At 44.2% G+C, this 26,540-nt stretch overlaps 1 protein-coding gene across 3 annotated transcripts in view; it reads right to left on the minus strand.

Moving 5' to 3' along the window:
- Nucleotides 1-2,963: 2,963 nt before the first annotated feature.
- The window catches only part of FBXO9 (F-box protein 9), a 49,053-nt gene continuing 25,476 nt past the window's right edge, over nucleotides 2,964-26,540 (minus strand). For all 3 annotated transcript variants that reach the window (XM_073589163.1, XM_073589161.1, XM_073589162.1), the window contains exons 7-13: nucleotides 23,710-23,824; nucleotides 22,911-23,029; nucleotides 22,240-22,330; nucleotides 21,989-22,084; nucleotides 13,671-13,764; nucleotides 4,541-4,695; nucleotides 2,964-3,180 (exon numbers count right to left, since the gene is read on the minus strand). In XM_073589163.1, the coding sequence (XP_073445264.1) occupies nucleotides 3,072-3,180; nucleotides 4,541-4,695; nucleotides 13,671-13,764; nucleotides 21,989-22,084; nucleotides 22,240-22,330; nucleotides 22,911-23,029; nucleotides 23,710-23,824 (779 nt within the window). In that variant the 3' untranslated portion in view covers nucleotides 2,964-3,071. The remainder of the gene's footprint in view (nucleotides 3,181-4,540; nucleotides 4,696-13,670; nucleotides 13,765-21,988; nucleotides 22,085-22,239; nucleotides 22,331-22,910; nucleotides 23,030-23,709; nucleotides 23,825-26,540) is intronic.

The raw sequence follows: 26,540 nt of genomic DNA on the forward strand, positions 1-26,540 counted from the left end.
CTGCGTGCTTGCGCTGGGAGCTTGTATCCAAGGTACACAGCGGGTAACTAAGTGACGCGTGCGCTTAGTTACCCGCTTTTTACCTTGGATACCCGCGTCCTCGCTGGTCCTGATCGCTGGTGAGAGCTGCCTGTTTGACATCTCACCAGTGATCATGTAGTGAGGCACCAGCGATAATGACAAGGTCGTATCGTTGTCAGGATCGCTGGTGCATCGTTTAGTGTGACGCACCCTTAGGGTACCGTTACACTTAGCGATGCACCAGCGATCCCGACAACGATATGGATCGCTGGTACATCGCTAAGTGGTCGCTAGTGAGCTGCCACACAGGCAGATCTCACCAGCGACATCGTAGGGGTCGGTACTTACCTGTCAGACGCGGCGATCCTGACGTCCTCCCGCCCGCGTCCATGCGTCGCTCGTCGGCGCCACAGGAAGCCCAGCAGGAAGTGGCCGACGAGAAATGATCCAGGACCTTCTCGCGCGACCAGCGATGAGCAGCGGGGGAGCCGGTTGGAGGTAAGTATCAGACATAGCGATATCGCTAGTAATATCGCTATAACGTCACAAAATCGGTGACGTTACAGCGATATTGCTAGCGATATCGCTATGTGTAACGGGGGCTTTAGTCTAGCTTTACTTATATGCCGCACAGCTCTTCAGTCCATACAATGACTGTTGATGGAGGAGCACCAGATAACTTTATCAGTCTTCTCCAATAGAAAAGCAGTTTTCTTTTGTACAAGGTTGATAATCTGATCTGGTCACATGATCCTTCATTATTAGCCATTGTATGGACAAGAGAGCTGTGCAGTCTGTGAGGAAAGTTGCACTAACAAGAGCAGGAGGAAAACCTGTTATACCTGTAAACTAGTAAGTGCCATAAAATCAAGTCCTCAACCCATCTGTTAATATAAAGATATTGTGGCCAATCCAGGTAACTCATTCTACAGCCAGCAAAAGACAATGTAATACAGTGGCTTTAGTAGGAAAACGGTGGAAAATTTTTGAGGAAACCCACTTGCAAAAGAAGATTTTTAGCCTCAGTTGCATGCTTTTAAGAAAAACAATGGTCTCCAAAAGGTGGACATTCCCTTTAAGTTCTTTTTAGACTTTTAGCCAACAAGTATTTCTTTTAGAGTATATAATGGAAGACAGATGAATTGTGGACTGTAATATAGACTGTATATAAAAAGTACTGTCACTCAGGGTTTCTGACTATGTCTGAACAGTACAATGGTGTTAAAAGGTGGACATACCCTTTAAGGAAACAAGGCAATGTCCATACAATGTTCAATCTCTGTGTTTATTCATTATAATCAGCACTACACACTTCGACGAACCATATCATCTTATAATCCCTCATGCCGAACACAAGCGCTCATTTGAAAATAAGAAAAAACCTTTAGCAAGGAAGGTCTATAGACATTATATTATCACATTTCTATGCAATTCGCAAGTAAAAATATATAAAAGACCATGATTGTTTTGTCCCGTGAGTCTCCTAATATGAATATTGCACACATCTCAAATTAACAGTGCTTATGTGATATTATGGTAATAGTTAATGAATATCACCATGTTTATCATTACTCATTTTATAAAATTCATAGTTTTTTTTACTTATATTTTCATTATTAACTCAGAAATGTAATTTTTGGTAGTGAAGTGAGGAGGCCTATTGGATCAGCAATCATTAAAGAAATTATCCTGTTTTAAGGGCACAGTGGCACGCAGGCTGGTAATGCTATAAAGTGACAAGCTAAGTATTACTTACCAGTGGAAGACCATGCTGCTCCAGTGTCGCCCCTCCGCTGCTCCCACTAGTCTTTGTTTCAGGAAAAAAAAAAGTGGTGACAATTTCGACAACACGTGCCACTGACTCCAAACATTGGTCTTGTACAGTTTAGGCTGGTTTCACACTTGCGTTGCACAGACCTGCGTGGGTTTGCGCACGGCCGCCGCTAAGCTCCACCCCCTGCCGCGCCTCCTCCTGTTAGCTCCGGCTATGGGCGCATGACGCTGCATGCGACCTGCGTATCCCTTTCTTTAGCATTGGGTACGCAGGCCGTGCGCAGGTATGCGTTTGCCGGCGCATGCGTCCTTTTGACGCATGCGCCGCCAAACGCATACCTGCGCACCCAATGCTAAAGATAGGATACGCAGGTCGCATGCAGCGTCATGCGCCCATAGGCGGAGCTAACAAGAGGAGGCACGGTAGGGACGGAGCTTAGTGGCAGCCACGCACAGACCCACGTAGGTCTGTGCAACGCAAGTGTGAATCCAGCATTACCTCGTCACAACTTCTGATGCTCAGAAATCACAGACTGGGAAAAGGAGGCACTGGAGTAGCAGGGTTATCATCATGTAAGTAATACCTATTTTTAAGCAATACCAGCCTGTAGGCCAATTTAAACAAAAAACAAAACAAACAAAAAACAAACCCAACCCCTTTAAAAGGTGCTTTCCAGGCTCAACATAAAGTGCTTCAGTCTTCACTGTAACTGCATATTGATGAATTGCTACAATATGCACAGTCAGCATTCCCATCAAATTTCCAGCTTCAGTGGGCAATCACTTGACTGCAAGTATGCAAATTACCAACTAGCTGCACAAGAAAAGTGGATGAGATCCTATTTCCTTAGCATAATTGCAGTCATGTGACTACCCACTCAAGCTTGACATAGAAAGGAATCCTGACAGTGTGCACAGTGCACGTTGTCACGATCTCACAATCTCTAGTGACTGCAATCACTAGAGAGACTGCAGAAGTTTATGTTGAGCCTGAAAACCCCTTTAAGCTGGGTGTATCCAGCATTCCAGCATTGCTGACTAGATACTCTGAATGATGAACAGGATAAGAGAATTATAGTAAATAATGAATACTAATAATTATGTCTCTCATTTTCAATTATCTTAAACTAAAATGCCAAATTTAGAGAAGCAAGCCCGGCCTACATGCCTTAAGAACAAAATCCAGTTTATCTGTAGCAGAATTTAAAATGGATGCAGAATGTTTCATCGCTTTGTTTTTTTCTATATGTACCATGCAAGGAATAAGAGGAAAGACATTAGAGCGGTCTCTCAGATGTAGCAGTAAAACTCTTCACACGAGCAAAGAACAGTGGTGTGTACATTTTATCAATGTCAAAAGCTGTGACCGCCGTCTCCCCGGTGGACCTGCAAGAGAAACAATCAACGGCTGAGTAATACAAAGAAACTTATGGAAAGGCAAATACACATATAGGATCACATTATGGTGAGACTTAACAATTTAACTACAGTGTAGACCAATGCTTTGGGACAGCTTTCGAAAAACGGTCTAATTTTTAGGCTGTGTAAACAGATTTGACATAACCTCTTAACTCAAAATTATGCTTAGATCCGTCAGCACTGGAATGGGGTCAGCAGATGAACTCCCTGCTACATAGGCTGAGCGCTGCTGTTAACCATGTAAATGCCGCTGTCCATCTCCCATAACAGCATTTAAATAGAGCGGGTGCAAAGCCTCCCTTCGCCCGCTGCACCCTTCAGCGACAAGATCATGTGCTAGATCATATCAGACGAGAGAGAAATAAATGGGAAACTGGACTTTTTCAATGAATAACGGCGATCGAAACACTAGGGATGGTAAAAAACAACCCAAATCATGTTCTCCGGGGTCCCAGCTACCCCTGGTAGCTGAGACCCCGGAGATTTTCTGACGCTGGGGGGCGTTATACACGTTATTTCTCAGCGCCGTTAAAAACCGGAGCTGAGGAATAAGTACCCTTAACTGCCTCCATTAAAAGGCATATCTGCGGTCATTAAGAGGTTATAGGGGATATCTGGGAATTGACAAAAGAAAAAAAAAAAAAAGAGGATCTAAGCACTAACATGCAGGCAACTACAACTTACCTGTCTGTTTTGCACGGTGCCGTTCTTTCCTGGTATAGAGTAGTCACAGACAGCTCCTGCTGAGGATTCAGAAGCCTTTGCTGACGTCACATCTACAGAGCAGAGGCTTCTTTTCTGGTCAGCTCTGTTGACAGGGTGGGACTGCTGAGGTCATTCTGACAGACAGCCGGATCCCCGAGGAATGAGGGGAGGCGGTTGTTAATCAAAATTACCTCGAAAGTCCCGCACCGTCGCGTCAGCAGAGGCAGCTGAATCTCCATGAGGAGTGGTCTGTGACCGCTCTGACGGGGAAGAACGGTGCCGTGCACAACAGGCAGGTAAGCTGCAGTTGCCTGCCTGTTAGTGCTTAGATCCCTTTTATTTTTGTAAACTCACGGATATCCCCTATAACCTCTTAATGATCGCCGATACGCCTTTTAATGGCGGCAGTTAAGGGTACTTATTCCTCAGCTCTGCTTTCTAACGGCGCTGAGAAATAAGTGTATAACGCCCCCCAGCGTCAGAAAATCTCCGGGGTCTCGGCTACCATCATAGATACCCCCTATAAGCAATGACAGGTTTCCTATCTATGTGTTTGTTAACTTATATGGATTATACTTATGTATACTTCTAAGAAACTAAAACTTTTTGAAAATAAACTCACTTGTAAGTAATATGACACGAATGATGAATCCAAACCAGCTTGTTGAATCTGTAACGGCCAGATGAGCATAGCTGAAGTCCAACGTGAAAGCTGCGATCTGTTTCTTGAACTGGTCCACGACGAAAATAGCGATACTTTTGGTACTCTGCTGATTTCTATATTAAATAAAATGTGAAATATTTAGATGTTCAAAAAGTGCATGCAAAATATTTATTTTACATAAAAGGGACATATCCTAATAAAGTGCTGGCAACATAAATGATGAATGGGGGTGAGATTTCTCCCCACCGCTCCCACAGTTGCTGATGCGAGTTCTCTACATGGATGCTGCCTGCTGCCTCTCTAGCTCTAATATAGTTTACTCTGCTGAACTTTTCTATTAGATCCATGTTAGAAGCATAACCATCTATAAAAGCGTGGAACAGTCTTTAGATCAACAAAGTAGTAGTACATTTTTAATGAAGGCCACTCAATGGAACAACACAGTACAAAACAAATATGTAGTTAACTAAGCAGTCACTTCCTAAATAATTGCTTTTACATACATGGACAAAATTGTTGGCACTATTCTGGTAAAAGAAAAAGGAGATTTTTGTGTACTCACCGTAAAATCTCTTTCTCTTAGCCTTTAATTGGGGGACACAGAACCGTGGGTGTTATGCTGCTGTCCACTAGGAGGTGACACTATGCATAATCTGAAAAAGATTAACTTTGGCTCCTCCTCTGCAGTATACACCCCTGGACGGCGTCAGCCTTCTCCAGTTTTGTGCCAAAGCATAAGGAGGAACGTAACCAAATAACATAACCATGCCTGTAAGGCTACTATGTACGAGCTCAAAGAACAATATGAGAACTCAACAGTAAACAACGGCCCGTAAGGGCAACAGGGTGGGAGCTGTGTCCCCCAATTAAAGGCTAAGAGAAAGAGATTTTACTGTGAGTACACAAAAATCTCCTTTACTCTGTCGCCTAATTGGGGGACACAGAACCGTGGGATGTCCCAAAGCAGTCCCTGGGTGGGAAGCAGTGGACGAATATTGTGTTGACAGTTCCCTAGACTTGGGGTACTGCCGCCTGCAGAACCAGTCTACCCAGGCTCGCATCCGCTGAGGACTGGGTATGAACACTGTAGTGTTTTGTAAACGTGTGTAGACTAGTCCAAGTGGCCGCCTTACACACTTGTTGTGCCGAAGCCTGATGCCGAATGGCCCAGGAGGCCCCTACTGCCCGTGTAGAGTGTGCCGTGATACCGGCCGGAAGAGGGGAACTGTTAAGTCGGTAGGCCTCATGTATGGTGGACTTGATCCACCTGGCAAGGGTAGCCTTGGAAGCCGGCAACCCCTTGCGACTACCTTCCGGAAGAATGAAGAGGGAATCAGATTTCCGGAAAGGTGCAGTCCTGGACACGTAAATCCGCAATGCTCTGACGAGGTCAAGCGTATGCAGAGCCTTCTCCACTCTATGAACCGGAACCGGGCAAAGGGAAGGCAGTGAAATCTCCTCATTGAGGTGAAAGTTGGACACAACCTTCGGAAGGAAGGATGGTACCGTGCGGAGAACCACCTTGTCTTGGTGAAAGGCTAGGAAAGGCCGTCTGCAGGAAAGTGCTGACAATTCTGACACTCTGCGTAACGAGGTGATCGCCACTAGAAAAACCACTTTCTGAGACAGAATGGAGAGTGGAACTCCTCTAAGCGGTTCGAAGGGTGAAGCTTGCAATGCTGTCAGGACCAGATTTAGGTCCCACGTATCCAGCGGACGTTTGTAGGGAGGAACCAATCGGGAAACTCCCTGGATGAAAGTCCTTACTTGCGGTTTAATAGCAATGCGCTTTTGAAAAAGGACTGAAAGCGCCGACACCTGACTCTTAAGCGAACTTAAGGATAGCTTGGCATCTAGGCCCGATTGAAGAAAACCTAGTACCTTCGGGAGGGAATAAGGGAGTGGGACTTGTCCATGAGATTCACACCAAGAAAAGAAAGCTCTCCAGGTGCGATAATAGAGCTTGGCGGAGGCAGGCTTCCTTGCCCTGATCATAGTTGCAATGACTGCCGGTGAAAAACCTGCCTGGGTTAGAATCCAGGTTTCAAGGGCCATGCCGTCAAATTGAGAGCCCCTGAATTCTGGTGGAAGAACGGACCTTGAGACAGAAGGTCGTGACGGTCGGGTAGACGCCAGGGGGCGTCTGCTGTAAGTTGGACGATGTCGGCGTACCATGTACGTCTGGGCCAGTCTGGCGCGATGAGGATGGTCGGAACTCCCTCTTGCTTGATCTTCCTCACGACCCTGGCGATTAGGGGGAGGGGTGGAAAAATGTACAGGAGTCGGAACTGGGACCAGTCCTGGACCAGGGCATCCGCTCCGAGCGACCGCGGGTCGTGTGTCCTGGCCATGAAATTGGGGACCTTGGTATTGAGATGGGATGCCATTAGGTCCACCTCCGGGGTTCCCCAGCGTTGACAGATCTGGTAAAAAATCTCGGGATGGAGAGACCACTTCCCCGAGTCCATTCCTTGCCTGCTGAGGAAGTCGGCTTCCCAGTTTTCTACACCCGGAATGTGTACCGCAGAAAGTACCGACCTCGTGTCTTCCGCCCAGCGGAGGATATGAGCCACTTCTCTCATCGCCTGGGTGCTGCGGGTCCCGCCTTGGTGGTTCACGTATGCCACAGCCGTGGCATTGTCCGACTGTATCCGTATGTGCGAGGCTGCAAGCAAGTGATGAAAGGCTCTCAGTGCCAAGAGGATGGCCCTGATTTCCAGAACATTGATGGGCAATGTCACTTCCCTCGGTGACCACTTGCCCTGTGCCCTGTGATGTAGGTGCACCGCCCCCCAGCCTGTCAGGCTTGCATCGGTAGTCAGGATCTTCCATTGTCCTGAGAGGAATGGCTTCCCTCGTGTAAGCGAGGTTGGTTTGAGCCACCAATGCAGGGACCTTCTGGTTGATGACGTCAACCTGAACTCCCTGTCGAGGGAGAAGGGGTTCCTGTCCCAAGACCTGAGTATGGCTAGTTGAAGGACCCTGAGGTGAAACTGGGCAAATGTCACTGCCTCTATTGCTGCTGCCATCCGGCCTAGGACTCTCATGGCAAACCGGAGAGATCGAGGAGGACTGCGAAGGAGTGTGCGAACTCCCAGACGGATGGCCAGTGTCTTGTCCTTGGGAAGGAGTACCAGGCCCCTGGCGGTGTCGAATACCATTCCCAGGAATGTTAGAGTCCGAGTTGGGATAGTCGACGATTTCTGTAGGTTGACTAGCCATCCCAGGCGACTCAGAGTGTCTAGTGTGATTGAGACACTGACCTCGCAGTCTTTGAAAGTGGGAGACTTGATGAGGAGGTCGTCCAGGTACGGGACGACTAGAATGCCTCTTGAGTGCAGGACGTCCATGGTGGCCGCCATGACTTTGGTGAACGTTCTTGGAGCTGTGGCGAGTCCGAACGGAAGGGCGACAAACTGGTAGTGATTTTGGTTGACCGCGAACCTGAGAAACCTTTGGTGGGCGGGAGCAATTGGTATGTGGAGGTACGCATCCTGTATGTCTATGGAGGCGAGGTATTCTCCCTGGTCCATGGATGCAATGATGGACCGGAGGGACTCCATGTGGAAATGACGGACCCGTACGTAATTGTTGAGCTGTTTTAGGTCCAGAATGGGTCGGACGCCGCCTCCTTTCTTGGAGACTACGAACAAATTTGAGTAGAATCCTCGGAATCTCTCGTTCGCGGGAACCGGCACCACAACTCCTGATTGAAGGAGAGAGGAAACCGCTTGGTGGAAAGCACGAGCCTTTTCTGGTGGTGTTGGAGGAATAGAAAGGAAGAACCGGTTCGGTGGAGCGGAAGTGAACTCTATCTTGTATCCGGAAGACACTATTTCCCTGACCCACCTGTCTTCTGTAATAGGCAGCCAGACTTGCTGAAAGAGTAAAAGTCGGCCGCCTACTGGTGGGGTGTCTTCCGGAGGTCGCGAGTCATGATGAAGCGAAGTTCTGAGGTTTTCCTCCCTTGGGTTTCGCTTGGCCTGCTTTCGACTGCCAAGCCCTGTCCGGTCGCTGCTGCGTCCGTGGGTTGTTCCTGCATGGAGAACGGTTACGGTTTTGCACTGGGCGCGAAACGGACCAGCCCGAGGAATTCCGAAAGGATCGGAATCGCGTCTGGTTTCTTCGTTTAAACGTGCGTTTCGGTTTTAGTTGAGGGAGAGAGGTACTCTTACCCCCAGTGGCATTGGCAATCATGGTGTCCAACTTTTTGCCGAAAAGTCTCCCAGTAAAATACGGAAGTCGCGTGAGGGACTTCTTTGAGGCCGCATCCGCTTTCCATTCTCGCAGCCAGAGGATGCGTCGGATCGTGATGGCGTTTGATGCTATTCCCGCTACACCTCTGGCGGAATCCAGGGCTGCATGAATCATGTAGTCTGCTACCACTGCTATCTGGACCGCTTGGTCCGAGAGCTCAGGATTTGAAGCCTGAAGACCCTCCTGTAGTTTTTTGGCCCAAGCCAGGATGGCCTTGGCTGCCCAAACTGAAGCAAACGCAGGGCCCAGAGAGGCGCCTGCCGCTTCGAAAATAGAACGAGCCATGCGTTCTACTTGCCGGTCTGCGGCGTCCCTGAGGGTTGAGCTATCCGGCAGAGAGAGTAAAGTCTGCGCTGCTAGCCTAGAAACCGGAGGGTTCACTTCAGGTGGATCTCTCCATTGTTTGGTGTCTTTCTGTGGGAAGGGGTACTTCGCTTCCAAATATTTGCGATTAGCGAATTTTATCTCAGGCTGCGCAAACTGTTTGGTAAGTATTTTCTCAAACTCATGGTGATTAGGGAAGACCTTAGGTGGTTTCTGAACGCTTTCGAAGCAAATCCTATGTTCTGGGACTTCCGGGGCCGACTCTGGAATTTTTAGTACCCGATGAATGGCAGAAATTATGTCCTCAACTAGCGCTGTATTGCTAGGGGGAGAAGGTACCACGGACCTGTCCGTTTCGTTATCTGAGTCGGAGTCACAGATGCCCTCCGAATCCTGTGCCTCGCTAAGGTGATCCCTGGAGGGCGACCTGGGGCGGGGGTCTTCTGTGGTGGGGGATCCCTGTGGTAAATTGTACTGTCTGTCTGTGGCAGGGGACTGCCCAGGAGACCTGGAATGACGCTGTCTCTCCTTGGAGGGGGACGACCTTGTGCTATAGTGCAACTCAGGTGATCGAGACCTGTGGGTCCGCTTACGTCTGTGAGAGTCGGAAGCAGCATGTTCCTGAGACAAGCTGTCTGTTTGCTGTGTACCGTCCATAGCCGGGGCCCGACTCTGCAGAGCTTGCAGCAATGTAGCAGTTAGGTTGTCTATGGACTGTGTCATAGACTGAGACATCTGAGTTGCCCATTCCGGCGTGGCCTGTGACACTGAAGCGTCAGTAGGGACTCCCTGGGGTTCTGACCCAGAGTTCTGGATGCAGTCCCGGCAGTGCGGATACGTGCTGCCACTAGGGAGCGTGGCTTTGCAGGCTATGCAGAATGCATAGAAACATTCCTGCCTGGTTCTCTTCCTTGAGCCCGGCATAGTGCACAGAGGCTAGCTATAAGGGATCGTACAGGGGTGGCTACGCAGAGGGAACCCACAGAGAGCCTTATAGGAAGTATAGATTCACAGCTGAGTATGAGAACCCAGCTGTGAGCTTACCCCACCGGTGTGCCCCTAGGTCCAGCGCCGACAGATCCCAGTTCTGTGCCCCCCGGAGACCGCTGTGATGCTCCTCTCCTGGATCTCATCCAGAAAAAATGGCCACCGGGACTCTGAGGAGAGGGAGGAGGGGGCGGAGAGCTGAAAAGGGTGCACTGGGCTGTGTAAAAACGCGCCCTTTCTGCCTCAATCCGCCCCTTCTATGACACTCCAGCGTGTCATTTTGGTCATCCGGGGGGCGGGGAAAAGGCGGTCTAAATTAGAGGCCTGATGCCCAGGAGGGCTCCAGAGCGGCGCGGTAGTCCGGGGGGGGGGGGGGGGGGGGGGCGGATTTGTACCAGACCCCCCCAGAATGGTCGACTGGATAGCGGTGGGGGTAGCAGGGGTAGCGGTTTCTATATGGGGGGCCCCTGAAGCGCTATGGAGCCGCTGCTGTTGCAGAGACAGGGATGCAGAAAAGCCCTGTCTCTGCTGTACCATCCAGTCCGCACCCTCCCCCGGCCCCAACAGGATCCCTCAGCCGGCCTGGGGTCCCTGGAAGCTGCAGAATGCTGCCTGATCTCCGACCCTACCTGAGGCGTCTCAACCTAATGCCCCCTGCGGGGGATTAGGGAGGGTGCGTCTGTCACCGTCAGGGGGTCTTCATCCTCGCCTCAACCTCAACCCAGACCCCTTAAAGGGGTTGGGGAAGGAGGGGGGTCTCGACCTCGAACCAGGACCCGAGGGACTGGGGAGGGAGCGACATGGGGAATAGCCACCTCGACCTCAACCGGGTACCCCTGATAGGGGACCGAGGAGGGAGCCATGCCGGGAGTCTCGCTGGAGACCCACTTTTCTTCATCTGTATTTCCGGACGAAAAAAGGAAAAAACGGAAGAAAAAAGGTGTGCCTCCGTGCGACACTAAGCAAAAACTGGAGAAGGCTGACGCCGTCCAGGGGTGTATACTGCAGAGGAGGAGCCAAAGTTAATCTTTTTCAGATTATGCATAGTGTCGCCTCCTAGTGGACAGCAGCATAACACCCACGGTTCTGTGTCCCCCAATTAGGCGACAGAGTAAACCCACAATGGTCACTAAAATAATGTGAGACTAACAAAAGTAATTTAAATTTACTGAAGATCAACTAATGTAAATCAGATGTTGCGTCTGAATTGTGGTTCAACACAAAATAATGAAAATGACCTGGACAAAAATGACGGTACCCCTAGAAAGATTAAAAATAATTTGACCATTGGGACATATTAAACTAAGTGTCTCCTGTAATTAGCATCACAGATGTCTACAAACTTGTAATAAGTCAGTCTGCAAAAGTAGCCACTATGCTGTTCGGTATCATGGAGTGTACCACACACATGGACCAAAGAAAGCTAAGGGGAGCGTTGTCTCGAATTAGAAAGTTATAGACAAAAATTTTAAAAGGTGAATGCTAGAAGACCAACTCCAAAAAGATCTATGTTCCTTTTTCTGAAGTTGGAAATAGAGTCGCATGTAAAAGTTTGGTCAAAATGACTGTTAATGTGAACAGTTAAACAAGTTGAAGATGAAATGATCTCTAAAAGAGCTAAAGATTCTTTTGTATTTTAGGTGGAAAAAATTGCATTTTTTATATTTTAAAAATTACAAAAAAAGGGCCTTTGCAATAGTTTGAGCACCCAAGGAAATTTGTATGCTCAGATAACTTTGAACAGAGTTTCAGACTTTAATTAGCCTGTTAGGGTTATGGCTTGTTCACCATCACCATTAGGAAAAGCCAGGTGATGTAAATTTCCCAGCTTTATAAAACTCAGCCTCCTCTAACCTTGTGCCAAAAATCAGCAGCAATGGGTTCTTCTACACAGCTGCCTAGCACTCTGAAAATGGTGGAGGCCACAAAGCAGGAGATTCAATCAGAAATCACCCTGAAGCACCATGAGGTGATAGGGGATAAGGGCCTGCTCTGTTGGACAGAGAGTTGACGATGTGGATGACCCACAATGTTTTCTCAGTCGCACGATTGCAAGAACACAGGGTGAAATATTACACCCTGTTACGCAGTAGAAGGAAACCTGAAAGAAAAAGGGGAAAAGATTAATAGAAAACAACAGGGTGACCTAAAAAGGAAAAAACGGACCTGGGATCAGATACAGGTTTGCCTCCCAATGACACTAAGCTTAAACTGATGAGCTTTTTGCCAGTTGTTGGGTGTATACTGCTAATAAGGCACTAATTTGCTTTTTTTGCCTAGTGTCCGCCTCCTAGCGACAGCAGCATCCACCAATGGTTACTGTGTCAACCAATGAAGCTATAAAGAAAGCTATCCTGCATCCTCACCATAAAATTCAGTCAGAAGTATGCAAAAGAACATCTAAACAAGCCTACTGCATTTTGGAAACAAGTCCTGTGGACATTTGAGGTTAAAATAGGAATATTGATGATAATATGAATGGTAACCACAAAAACCCAGAGCAACTTCTAAAGAGATTAGAAGTGAACTCCAAGATCAAGGTACATCAGTGTCAGATTGTACCAACCAACACTGTCTTGGCTAAAGTGGACTGCATGGAAGACAACCGTGGAGGAAACCATTCTTGAAAACAAATCATAAAAAAAGCGAAACTGGAATTTGCCAAATTACATATTGTCAAGCCACAAAGCTCCTGGAGAATGATGTCCTATAGACTGGTGATACAAAACTGGAGCTTTATGGCAAGCCCCAACAGCTGTGTGTTCACAGATGCAAAAATTAAGCGTACAAAAGAAATAAACATTGTACCTACTGTGAAACATGGAAGAGGCTCCGTTAAGTTTTGAGTTTGCTTTTTTCAGGGTAAATGAAATCTCAAGACTATCAACGAAGTCAGGAGCAAATTTTGCGGCCAAGTGTCAGAAAGCTTGGTGTATGTCACATGTTATGTGTCCTCAAAGAGGATAATGAGTCAATACACAGCTAAAACATTCAAGAATGGCTAAGAGTAAAGCATTATACTATTCTGAAATGTCCTTCCATGAGCCCATTTCTAAACCCTATAGAACATCTGTGCAAGGAGCTGGATCATCCAGTCTGGAGAAGGAACCCTTTAAACCTGAGACAGCTGGAGCGGTTTACTCATGAGGAGTGAGCCAAAATACCTGTGGACAAGTGCAGAAGTCTCATTGACAGTTACAGAAATCTTTTATTTGCATCGCCATTATTTTTTTATGTTGTTGTTCAACTACAATTAAAAAGCAATGTCTGATTTTCATTAAGTGATAGTCAGTAAGTTTAAATTGAAACTTCCTTTTTTCATCGGTTTCAAGTTACTTCAGTGATCATCGTGGGGTTTCCTTACTTTAATGAAAGGTACCAACAATTTTGACTGTGTGTGAATATAGTTTGTCACAAATAAATGTGCATGAATAAAACTAATGAAACTGTCAGGTCATAATAAAGTTATTTCTAACCTCCGAACTTTAGTGACAATATCACTAGTAATAAATATACATACCTCCTCTTTCTTGTTGGTTATTACTGCAAAAACTTTGGTTTGGTTATCTGTATCTTGTGACAGACGATAATGGCCAAGCAACATTGCATCAGTTCTGTGGAATTTGAAAAAGAATTTAGCAAGTGCATACTGATCTTTGCTGATGTACATGGCTACAATACCCTACATCACCCAAAAGTAAGGATGGCAGAAACAAACAACACGTCAGAGCAAGAGTGAATTAACAGGTTCGAAACTGCATGCTTGTATAAAATTAGTGACAACTGTTGATGCGGAAAAGAACAATTTTATACGTGTTGTCACAGCCATTACAAAGTAGGCCTTTCTTCTTTATACAAAAGACAAACGCATAAAAATATACAACTCCATCAGGGTAAAAGATCAAAATGTCTGGATTTCAATAAATCTGACTCCTAGTCCTGTCATAGTTCTGACAAATATGGCCAATTTACCGTAACCTTTATATTCACAGTGACTTTAAAGACTTAAGGGGATGTATTGGTAAAAGTTGACCTGTGGTTTTAATCATGTTATGTTACCTTTACATATTTTTTTTTTTTAATATCCATAAGAAAAAAAAACAAATTCTCGAAGATTGTAAAATATTACATAAACTAGCTTGGCCCATGCGAAATTTTCGCACATTAGTCATCGAGAGTGCAGGCAATTTCAGAAAAAGCAAGCTGATCAAATGTATATGTATTTCATGAGCTGATGAACACAGACATCAGTACAAAAAATGGAAGGATCCAGCGATGTCGGGTGACGGTTAAAAATAAATATTTATTGTCAAAATGGCATTAAAATATTCTCAGGCACATAATGTCTGGCAACACTGCATGGAAACACAGCTGTGCTGCCAGACATTATGTGCCTGAGAATATTTTAATGCCATTCTGACAACAAACATTTGTTTTTACCACCACCCGACATCGCTGGATCCTTCCATTTTTTGTACTGATGTTTCCTTAAGCTCGCTTGGATCCGTGCAGGGCGTTGGCTGATGGTGAGACAAGCTGCACACAGCAGAAAAGTGAGCTGACTTCAACCTTTTTTTTTTTTCTTTCGATGAACACAGACAGGTATTTATTTATGTAGATTGGTAATACAATAAATTGGTTTGATAAGTAGAGGCCAAAAAATGTTTTCCGGTTGAGGTGCCACCTGCAGGTTATTGTGTCTTTCTGCAGGTTTATGAAAATGAATGTTTAAACTGTATTTAGTGATAAAATCGTGAATGTGTGGTTTGTTTGGCTGTTTTCTTGCAGAAGGAAGCAAGTTAACCTTTCAAATGGTGTATCATGTGGGTGTGTGAGGCAAAGTAATCCCAGAAAAAGTGAATGTATACAAATATTTTGTTAGTGTGCTTTGGGGTACTGTGGTGTCACCTGCAGGTCATTTTTCTTTACTGTAGGTTTATAAAAATTAATGTTTAAACTGTATTTTGTGATCAAATCGTGGATGTGTGGTTTGTTTGGTGGCTCTTTTCTTGCTGAAGGGGGCAACTTTACCTTCCAAATGGTGTATCATTTGTGTGTATGGATGCAGTATGAACGGGGATACAAAGGAATCACCGAAAAACAGGGTTTACAAATAGAATAGAATAGATTCTCATACCTTTTTGAGCAATTTGCTCTTAAGCCCTGCCTGGACAACCCATATTCCCTAGTGTCTTTCCCTATTTCATAGGCTTCAAGAAAGTAGCATCCCTTCCCAACTGCTGTGCATACAGTCTCCTATAGATACTGCCAGGTACATGTCCTCTACAGATAATTTATACAGATCTACTACTAAGGTGAATAAGGGACGTTTCCCAGCTTTTGAGTGTTTTTCAGCCTTGCTTGTTCATTTGACTGACAATCAGTCCAAAAGAAGACTCAAAAAAGGCTTTTTTTTTCAAGAGTGTAGACCAGGAGTGGGCACACAGCCCCCCTCATATACTGTACGAAGCTACATACAAAAGCCTATATACAATATGAGCCCCCACATAGCCCTCCATATACAGCGAACTCCCACACAGACCTCTATATGAGCGCCAGACTCCATATATAGAGTGTGAGCCCCACACAGCCTATCTACATATAGTGTGAGCCTCACAAGTACAGCGTGAGCACCACATAGCCTCTGATATAAAGCATGTGCCCCACATATACAGAATGGGCCCCACTTTGTAGCAAGAAATAAATCCATTTAAAAATTGTGAGCACCTTATTGCTCCATAGCTATTCTCTAGAGCTCTGCTATATACATGCAGACACATACAGCTGGGCTATGTACACACGCGCACTCAGCTCTGCCATGTGTACAAACACACATATTATACATATACACACCTTGTCTGTACCCTTCTCCTCTTCCCCACTGCCGGTCACAAGACCTAAACGACCTGACAGAATTGTCTGTTTTAGATAGATTGAAGAAGGACCTGTTAGCAACCTGGTTATTCAGCTGTACATGTGTCCTAAGAAAACAGGTAGAGCTGAAGTTGGGTCATACCCTCGTCCTCCCAGGACAGCTCTGCAGATTCGGGAAAGTCCCTCTGGATACAGACTGGCTGGGAGCTATAAACCTGCATAGTCCTCACCTTGCTGCAGGTTGTGACAAAGCACACCGCTGAACACTGGAGATAAAGGTCCCTCCAGGATATCCTGGACAGGTAATCAGTCATCTAACTGTAGGAATTGGAGTATAAAGAATGAGACTTTATGCCTGGTAGTGTGCGTGTGTGTCTCAATACTTGGTGGCAAAACCCTTGTTGGCAAGCACAGCAGTCAGACACTTTTTGCAGTTGATGATGAGGTTTGCACACGTCAGGAGGAATTTTGGTCCACTCCTCTTTGCAGATCATCTCTAAATCATTAAGATTTTGAGGCTGTTGCTTGGAAACTCAGAGCTTCAACTCCCTACATAAGTTTTCTATGGGATTAAGGTCTGGAGACTGGCTAGGACACTCTATGACCTTAATGTACTTCTTTTTGAGCCACTCCTTTGTTGCCTTGGCTGCATACTTAGGGTCATCGTCTTGCTGGAAGACCGAGCCACGACCCTTTTTTTAATGTCCTGGTAGAGGGAAGGAAGGAGGTTGTCAAGGAGCGCACCAAATTGCAACCTGTTGCGTTTGGCGCTGGTCGGCGCAGCGTCAAAAGGACGCATGCGCCGCCAAACGCATACCTGCGCACGGCCTGCATCCCCAGTGCTAAAGATAGGGGACGCAGGACGCATGCAGCGTCCGTAGGCGGAGCTACCGGTGGAGGCGCGGCAGGGGCGGGGCTTAGCGGTGGCCGTGCGCAGCCCGACGCTGCGGCCGTAAACGCTAATGTGAAACTAGCCTTAACAAGTCCCCCCCTGTGTAGTTTTAGGCTGATCTCTCACCTTCCTCATGATCGAGGTGAGATTTTGCATGGTGCCCCAGATTGATGTTGATTGACAGTCATTTTGTATTTCTTCCATTTTCTTACTACTGCACTAACAATTGTCTCCTTATCAAAAAGCGTCTTACTTATGGTTTTGTAGCCCATTCCAGCTTTTTGCAGGTCTATGATCTTGTCCCTGACATCCTTATAAAGCTCTTTGGTCTTGCCCGTGTTGTGGAGGTTAGAGTCTGACTGATGAATTGAGTCTGTGGACAGGAGTCTTTTATAAAGGTGACTATGTAAGACAGCTGTCTTTAATGCAGTTAACAAGTTGATTAGAAGCGTCTGACTGATCTCTAGGAGTCAGAACTGTTAACGTTTGGTAGGGGATCAAATACTTATTTCCCACTGCAAAATGCATATAAGCAAATAAATTTATAGAATGTGATTTTCTGGATTTTGTTTTTGATATTCTATCTTGCAATGTTAAAATTAACCTACCCTTAAAATTATAGAATGTTTATGTCTTTGTGCAAACTTTCAAAATCAGCAAGGGATCAAATACTTATTTCCCCCACTGTATCTGTTTATGTAGCAGAGCTGAGTATACATGTCTACAGCACTGAATTTGTCAATGTTTCTATGCAGCAGATTTGTGTGTGTATTTATTGTGCAAGCAGCAGTAATGTGTGCTGCAGAATTTGGTGTATACAGTATGTACGGATTTGTGCAACAGATGTGTGTGTCCACTGTGCATGCAGCAGTGTAAACTGCAGCATTGAGTGTATAAATATGAATGTTGCAGAGAAACACAAGCAGGAGCTGAATGGCTTTACCTTCCTAAAACATCACCTCCCTATAACACATTATCTGCTAACGTCCACGACCAGGGAAGTTTTACTAAGCCAAAAATAGGTTTACTGATGTCTAAATCCAAGATGCATCTTACAATAAGTTGCATCCCATGGACTGAAAACCACTGCAATTATCACATGATGAACGTATACTACTGAATAAATAGAGAAAAGGAGGGCACCACAAAATATTGAGGGATACACCTGTGGTCTGTATCAACACAATATGAAAAATAGAAAGAGAAAAAAAGCTACAGACCATAACAAGGATCACCAAATATATACACATTTTATTGGCTACAAAAGAGCAACACCATATAAAAACATTGAAAAAGTCATAACTAGTGTTGAGCATTCCGATACCGCAAGTATCGGGTATCGGCCGATACTTGCTGTATCGGAATTCCGATACCGACTTCCGATATTTTTTCAATATCGGAATTCGGCATCGGAATCGGAAGTTCAGTTGATTGACGGCCTGACGTCATCATGATGCGCGGTGTGTGCGCATCATGATGCGCCGTCATTTCGGGCCTTCCGGGGGTCTCTGCCGGCCTGCCGGGGGGCTGTGCCGGCCTGCCGGGGGGCTGTGTGGACTGCCCGGGGTCTCTGCCGGCCTGCCGGGGGGCTGTGCCGGCCTGCCGGGGGGCTGTGTGGACTGCCCGGGGTCTCTGCCGGCCTGCCGGGGGGCTGTGCCGGCCTGCCGGTGGTCTGTGCACCCTGTGGGGGTCTGTACCGGCCTGCCGGGGGGCTGTGCCGGCCTGCCGGGGGGCTGTGCTGATGTCCGGGGGTCTGTGCAAGCATCGTCCGATGGGACTACAAGTCCCATCGGGCGATGCCTGCTACCATGACAGTGATTGACACATTAGCCAATGATGGGACAGTAGTAGTCCCATCATCCGGCTAATGTGTTAAATGTTAAAAAAAAAAAAAAAAAAAAAAAAAAATACTACATACATACTACATGCATGCTACATACATACTACATGCTACATACATACTACATATATACTACATACATACTACATACATGCTACATACATACTACATGCATGCTACATACATACTACATGCTACATACATACTACATGCATGCTACATGCTACATACATACTACATGCATGCTACATACATACTACATACATGCTACATACTGCATGCTACATACATACTACATACATACTACATACATACTACATGCATGCTACATATATACTACATGCATGCTACATACATACTACATGCTACATACATACTACATGCTACATACATACTACATATATACTACATACATACTACATACATGCTACATACATACTGCATGCTACATACATACTACATACATACATACTACATACATACTACATGCATGCTACATACATACTACATACATACTACATGCATGCTACATGCATGCTACATACATACTACATGCTACATACATACTACATGCTACATACATACTACATATATACTACATACATACTACATACATGCTACATACATACTGCATGCTACATACATACTACATACATACTACATACATGCTACATGCATGCTACATACATACTACATACATACTACATGCATGCTACATACATACTACATGCATGCTACATACATACTACATGCTACATACATACCACATACATACTACATACATGCTACATATATACTACATGCATGCTACATACATACTACATATATACTACATGCATGCTACATACATACTACATACATACCACATATATACTACATACATACCACATATATACTACATACATAGACATACAGTACATATAACATAGAGTAACATACTTACCAATACTTGTCACATTGTTCCCCGAAGCCATTGTCTTTCCGGAATAAATATTAACATAACAAACCACAAAAATACTCACCCACGATCCGAAGCAGTCCACGAGTGTGTCCCACGACGATCTTGGGTAGAGAACTGCAGCATCAGATGATGCTGCCGTTCTCTACGGGCTGCAGGAATCCAATGACGGAAGGTAGGTATCCTTCCGCACTGTATTCCTCCGCCACTTAAAAAAAAAAAAGTCCCTAGTCTCACTTTATGCCATTGCTGCGTGGGAATTTCCCACACAGCAATGGCATAAAGTGAGACTAGGGACTTTTTTTTTTTTTTTAAGTGGCGGAGGAATACAGTGCGGAAGGATACCTACCTTCCGTCATTGGATTCCTGCAGCCCGTAGAGAACGGCAGCATCATCTGATGCTGCCGTTCTCTACCCAAGATCGTCGTGGGACACACTCGTGGACTGCTTCGGATCGTGGGTGAGTATTTTTGTGGTTTGTTATGTTAATATTTATTCCGGAAAGACAATGGCTTCGGGGAACAATGTGACAAGTATTGGTAAGTATGTTACTCTATGTTATATGTACTGTATGTCTATGTATGTATTGTATGAATGTATTGTATGTATGTAGTATATATGTGGTATGTATGTAGCATGTAGTATGTATGTAGTATGTATGTAGCATGCATGTAGCATGCAGTATGTATGTAGCATGCATGTAGTATATATGTAGTATGTATGTAGCATGTAGTATGTATGTAGCATGCATGTAGTATATATGTAGTATGTATGTAGCATGTAGTATGTATGTAGCATGCATGTAGTATATATGTAGCATGCATGTAGTATATATGTAGCATGCATGTAGTATGTATGTAGCATGCATGTAGTATGTATATGGTATGTATGTAGCATGTAGTATGTATGTAGCATGCATGTAGTATATATGTGTTATGTATGTGGTATGTATGTAGCATGCATGTAGCATGCATGTAGTATGTATGTAGTATGTATGTAGTATATATGTAGTATGTATGTAGCATGTAGTATGTATGTAGCATGCATGTAGCATGCAGTATGTATGTAGCATGCATGTAGTATATATGTAGTATGTATGTAGCATGTAGTATGTAGCATGCATGTAGTATATATGTAGTATGTAGCATGTAGTATGTATGTAGCATGCATGTAGTATATATGTGTTATGTATGTAGCATGTAGCATGCATGTAGCATGCATGTAGTATGTATGTAGTATATATGTGGTATGTATGTAGCATGCAGTATGTATGTAGCATGCATGTAGTATATATGTAGTATGTATGTTGCATGTAGTATGAATGTAGCATGTATGTAGTATGTAGTATGAATGTAGCATGTATGTAGTATGCATGTTGTATGTATGTAGCATGTAATTTTTTTTTTTTTTTTTTTTTTTTTTACATTTAACACATTAGCCGGATGATGGGACTACTACTGTCCCATCATTGGCTAATGTGTCAATCACTGTCATGGTAGCAGGCATCGCCCGATGGGACTTGTAGTCCCATCGGACGATGCCTGCACAGACCCCCGGAGCCTGCACAGACCACCGGCAGGCCGGCACAGCCCCCCGGCAGGCCGGCACAGCCCCCCGGCAGGCCGGCACAGCCCCCCGGAGCCTGCACAGCCCCCCGGCAGGCCGGCACAGCCCCCCGGCAGGCCGGCACAGCCCCCCGGAGCCTGCACAGACCCCCGGCAGGCCGGCACAGACCACCGGAGCCTGCACAGACCCCCTGGCAGGCCGGCACAGCCCCCCGAAAGGCCCGTACAGACCCCAGAGAGGCTGTACAAGGGCAGGAAAGGGTTTTTCTTATTCCGATACCGGAAGTCCCATAGACTTGAATGGGACTTCCGGTATCGGAATCGGCGATACCGATACTTTTTTTAAAGATCGGCCGATACCATCCGATACGATACTTTGAAGTATCGGACGGTATCGCTCAACTCTAGTCATAACATGACATCCATAATAGAGCTACAGTCCCCCAAGGTGCAAATATAAACCAACATATAAAATGGACACTGTAAGCACAATATCAACAAGCTATGCAAGGTGGATATGGTTAACACCTAAACCAATAATAGCACATAGAATTTATACAAGGCAAAATGACTATGTGCTATTATTGGTTTCCTGGATTATGCAAAACAGAAATACTATATAAAGAACATTATATTCTGTAGATCATGTATATTTTCAGAAATTTTCTTACGTTTACAAGTCTTCTATAAAAAGTGCAACAAACCTTACCGTGAATTTTTTGTCCGTAATCGAGGTACAATTGTTTGGGGATCCTCTGGGGTGGTAAGCATAATAATTTGCCCCTCAGGAAAAAACCTCATATATCTATAAAGAAATATTTGAACAAATAAAGGAATGACACAAAGAAGATATCAAATAAATCAAGAAAATTGTTATTTTATGGGTTTACATTTTAAAAAAAAAAAATCAATATTGCACTATAATGAACAAGGAGTAAAATTGTAACTAAAAAAAAATACCTGTAATATTCTACTTGATGCCAAGCCCGGTAAAATCCATCCAGAGACTGCTCTCCTTGGCGGATGTATGTGGTCTTGCTTATATATACACCTAGAAACACACAATATTTCATACATCAGCAATATATTCCAAGAAAATGTAAAAGGTATTTCAATTCTTTTGTGAAATATTTGGGAAATGGAGCATTTTTTTTACTGTATCAGCAAAAAAAACTGTATTACATAGACAGACAGATACATGTCTTTAACAACTACTGCAAATATATAAAATGTATGTAATACACATATATTTGCAGTAGTTGTTAAAGACATGTATCTGCTATTCGATAGCATACATTGCATATGATCGGGACATAGATAACGTGGAAATAGTGAGGTCTGAACAAAATGTTAGTCCATAGTGTAAAGCAGGGTAGGCAACCAGTAGATCACGAGCCCGTGATGTGTGGGCATTATATTGGGATACAAAATTAACTTTTGAACTGGATCACAAACAAAAAATAAAAAAAAAAACATACCCCAAAAATCACAATACTAAAAGAACAATATTGATGCACTGTATTTTCTGGTGGCAGTCATTAGACATGTTAGGTGCATGGTGATCATAAAACTTAGACATATTTACAATCTGCAAAACAAATCTAATATCCTGAATTGCAACAAACCCATACCATCAAACCGGACACGTGGCCGTTCTAGGAACATCTGTCTCCATGTGATATATGGGACCATTTTCACACAGCTTCGACCCCAGACTTTTAAGCAAGCTAAGCGCCAGATCTCAGGATCCCTGCAATATAAAAATATAAAATACTTTAGTTTCCAAAAACATAAGAAAGCTATTAAAACACACTAAAGACAGTAACTGAATGTCAGTACCGGCAGAGAATGATTAACTGCCCCTTAATATTACCTCTGCATACTCTCAGTGGAGCTTAAAAACACCCCATATCAGAGCTGAGGTCTGCGATACTGGGACTGGGAGGTGGTCTGAAACACATCTGAGAAAGTACTAAAAAATGCTGCCCCATGCTGAGAGACGTGGACAGGTACATGAGACAGTGAACATCACTAATGACACTGCTATGGTTGCCCACTACCTCGTTATTATCTATCCAGATCAGAGGGGGCACTGGACCCTGCTAAGTGTCTTTTCCCAGTTACTGCGACGCTGCTGCTAATCAAGGGAAAGATAGGTCATTAATATGAAAGCAGTGGGCAATCCCTTTAATATGTAACCAGTTTGAAAAGAGCAGGACGATTTTATAGCATTGTGGGCAAAAGGTAGCCAGAGAAACATGCCAATTGTACAAAAGTAATAAGGGTAGAATATTTTGTATGTCTCCTCTTGTAACTTTATATTATCTAATGCAAGCACTTAAAATGTAGAATTTTTTTTTAGCATAAAATTAAATCTGAGATGTTTGTAAAACTCTTGTAAGTGGATGTTCACATTATAGGAAGAAGTACCTTGCACAAATATAAAAGCCCTTGCAGACCAGTGATAGTTGTTCTAATGAACGGAGGTCAAGCTCACTGGAAACCACCCAGCGGAAAATATACATCAGTACCTCCATAGGGAGCACTAAAACACACAAAAACAAAAGATCAGTTAACATCCACGCTACACCAATGGTAAATGAAAGCACTGTTATGTCAAGCAATAGGGCACAGCTGAACTGGAAACGTTAGGTAACATTTTTCCTTAAAAAGGAGTCTGTCAGCCCAAACTGACAGTATAAACTGTATTTCAAAGTTTACGTAATTTTTCATCCATGTGCTGGCTCTATCCTACCCATTAAATAGTAAAAAACGGACAGCCCTTGGATGACATCTGTGTGCTATCTGTTCTTATGGGTTTACTTATTTTAATGGGCAAGTTAGATCCATGGCCAATAGAGGGCGCAACTATATAAATAAAACAGACATGTGAACAGCCCTACAGACTATATAACTACACTAGCTAAAGAGCGCAGCGTTGCCTGGGCATAGTAACCAACTGCGGTTAGTTATAACAAATTATAATGATTATATTGCACATAAAAACATTTCACATCATATATTCAACACTACAGATTTGCAACACAAATTAACTACACGATTACCCAAGTATTGAGAGTATTTTATTTTTAACTCATTCAAGAGCCTTTTGATAAACATTTTTGGTTTTTCCTTTCGGTGAAAGATGAAGATCCCCACACAGGTGACAATCCAGCAGCTGTCGGCTGTACACTATAGCTGACAACTTGCTGCATCAGCCACGATCAGCGTTTGCACCGTCCATATCTGTTTAACCCCTTAGATGCTGCTGTCAATAGTGACTAAATCATATAAATGGTTAGAAGAGTGTGGGGGCTTCCTCTTTATCACAATTGGTGCCCTCAGATCACGATTGTGTGGTCCTGATGTTTGCCATGGCAATTCACAACCAAATAGCGGCCCGAGTCTGCCGGCTATAGTAACATGTACAGGAGTTAGCAGCATTTAGGTGGTAAAATACACTTTTTCATTTTGTCATGCCACTTTGAATTAATTCCTGAAAATCACCTGAAGGGTTAATAAACTACCTGGCAGTTTTTCAATATGTCAGGGGGGTGCTGTTTTTAAAAAGGTATAATTTGTGGGGATTCCCCAAAGTCACTTCAAACATGGATAGGTGCCTAAAAAAATTTTGTAAATTTCCTTGATAAAATGAAAAATTGCTGCTACATTTTTAAACCTCCTAAAATGCTAACAAAAGAAAATTTTACAAATGGTGCTGATGTAAAACAGGCATGTGGGAAATGTTATTAATGTTTTTCTGTGGTATGACTATCTGGATTAAAAGGGATATTCAAAGTTTGAAAATTGCCAATTTTTTAAACATTTTTCTCAAATTTCTGATTTTTTTTATAAACAAAACATATCGACCTAAATTTACCATTATCACAAAGTATAATGGGTCACGAAAAAACGATCTCAAAATCACTGGGATTTGTTGAAGCGTTCCAGAGTTATTACCAAATAAAGTGACACTGGTCAGATTTTAAAAAATTTGGCTCTGTCACTAAGGGGTTAATTATTTCTTTTTGACCCCTTAGTGACCGGGCCAAATTTTTTAAAAAAATCTGACCAGTGTCATTTTATGTGGTAATAACTCTGGAACGCTTCAACAAATACCACTGAGTGTTTTTTCGTGGCACATTATAATTTATGATAATGGTAAATTTTAGATATATGTTTTGTATTTATTAAAAATATCAGAAGTTTGACAGAAATGTAAAAAAAATTGCAATTTTCAAACTTTGTAAGATTATCCCTTTAGTCCAGATTTCATACCACAAAAAAACATTAATAAATAACATTTCCCACATGCCTGCTTTACATCAGCACCATTTGTAAAATGATATTTTATTTTGTTAGCATTTTAGGAGGTTTAACAGTAACTTTTCATTTTTTTCAAGGAAATTTTACAAAATTTATTTTTTAGGGGCCTATCCAGGCTTGATGTGACCTTGAGGGTCCTATATTGGAAAATTCCCAAAGTGATATTTTAAAAACAGGATTTTTCGGTTGCTAACCGTAAAATCTGTTTCTCGTAGCCTTCATTGGGGGGACACAGAGACCATGGGTGTATGCTGCTGCTACTAGGAGGCTGACACTATGCAAAAAAAGGTTAGCTCCTCCTCCGCAGTGTACACCCCACCGACCGGCAGGGAATTTCCTCAGTTAGTGAGAAAGCAGTAGGAGAAGTAACAGAATAGATTGAGAACCGAACAAACAACTCAACTGTAACCAATCAACCAAAGCAAGAACAGGAGTTGTAGAACATGGGAGGGTGCTGTGTCCCCCAATGAAGGCTCCGAGAAACAGATTTTACGGTAAGCAACCCAAAAATCCTGTTTTCTCGTTCGCCTTATTGGGGGACACAGAGACCATGGGACGACCCAAAGCAGTCCCTGGGGTGGGAAACAAACTTCCATCAGGCCAGTGGACTCACCACCGCTGCCTGCAGAATCCTCCTACCTAGGCTGGCATCTGCTGAAGCGTAGGTGTGGACCTTGTAGAATTTCACAAACGTGTGAACCGATGACCAGGTTGCAGCTTTGCAAAGCTGCAGCGCGGAGGCTCTGTGGCGTACCGCCCAGGAAGCACCCACTGCCCGGGTAGAGTGCGCTCTGATTCCCGGATTCCACTCGATGCTTAACCCGGTAGGCCTCCAAAATTGCCGATCTGATCCAGCGAGCAATAGTAGCCTTGGAAGTCGGGTGACCTTTCCGCACCCCATCTGGAATGATGAAAAGAGAGTCTGTCTTCCACAA

Source organism: Dendrobates tinctorius, unplaced genomic scaffold (genome assembly GCF_039654945.1).
Source record: "Dendrobates tinctorius isolate UK_male_01 unplaced genomic scaffold, ASM3965494v1 ptg000107l, whole genome shotgun sequence".
NCBI lineage: Eukaryota > Metazoa > Chordata > Amphibia > Anura > Dendrobatidae > Dendrobates > Dendrobates tinctorius.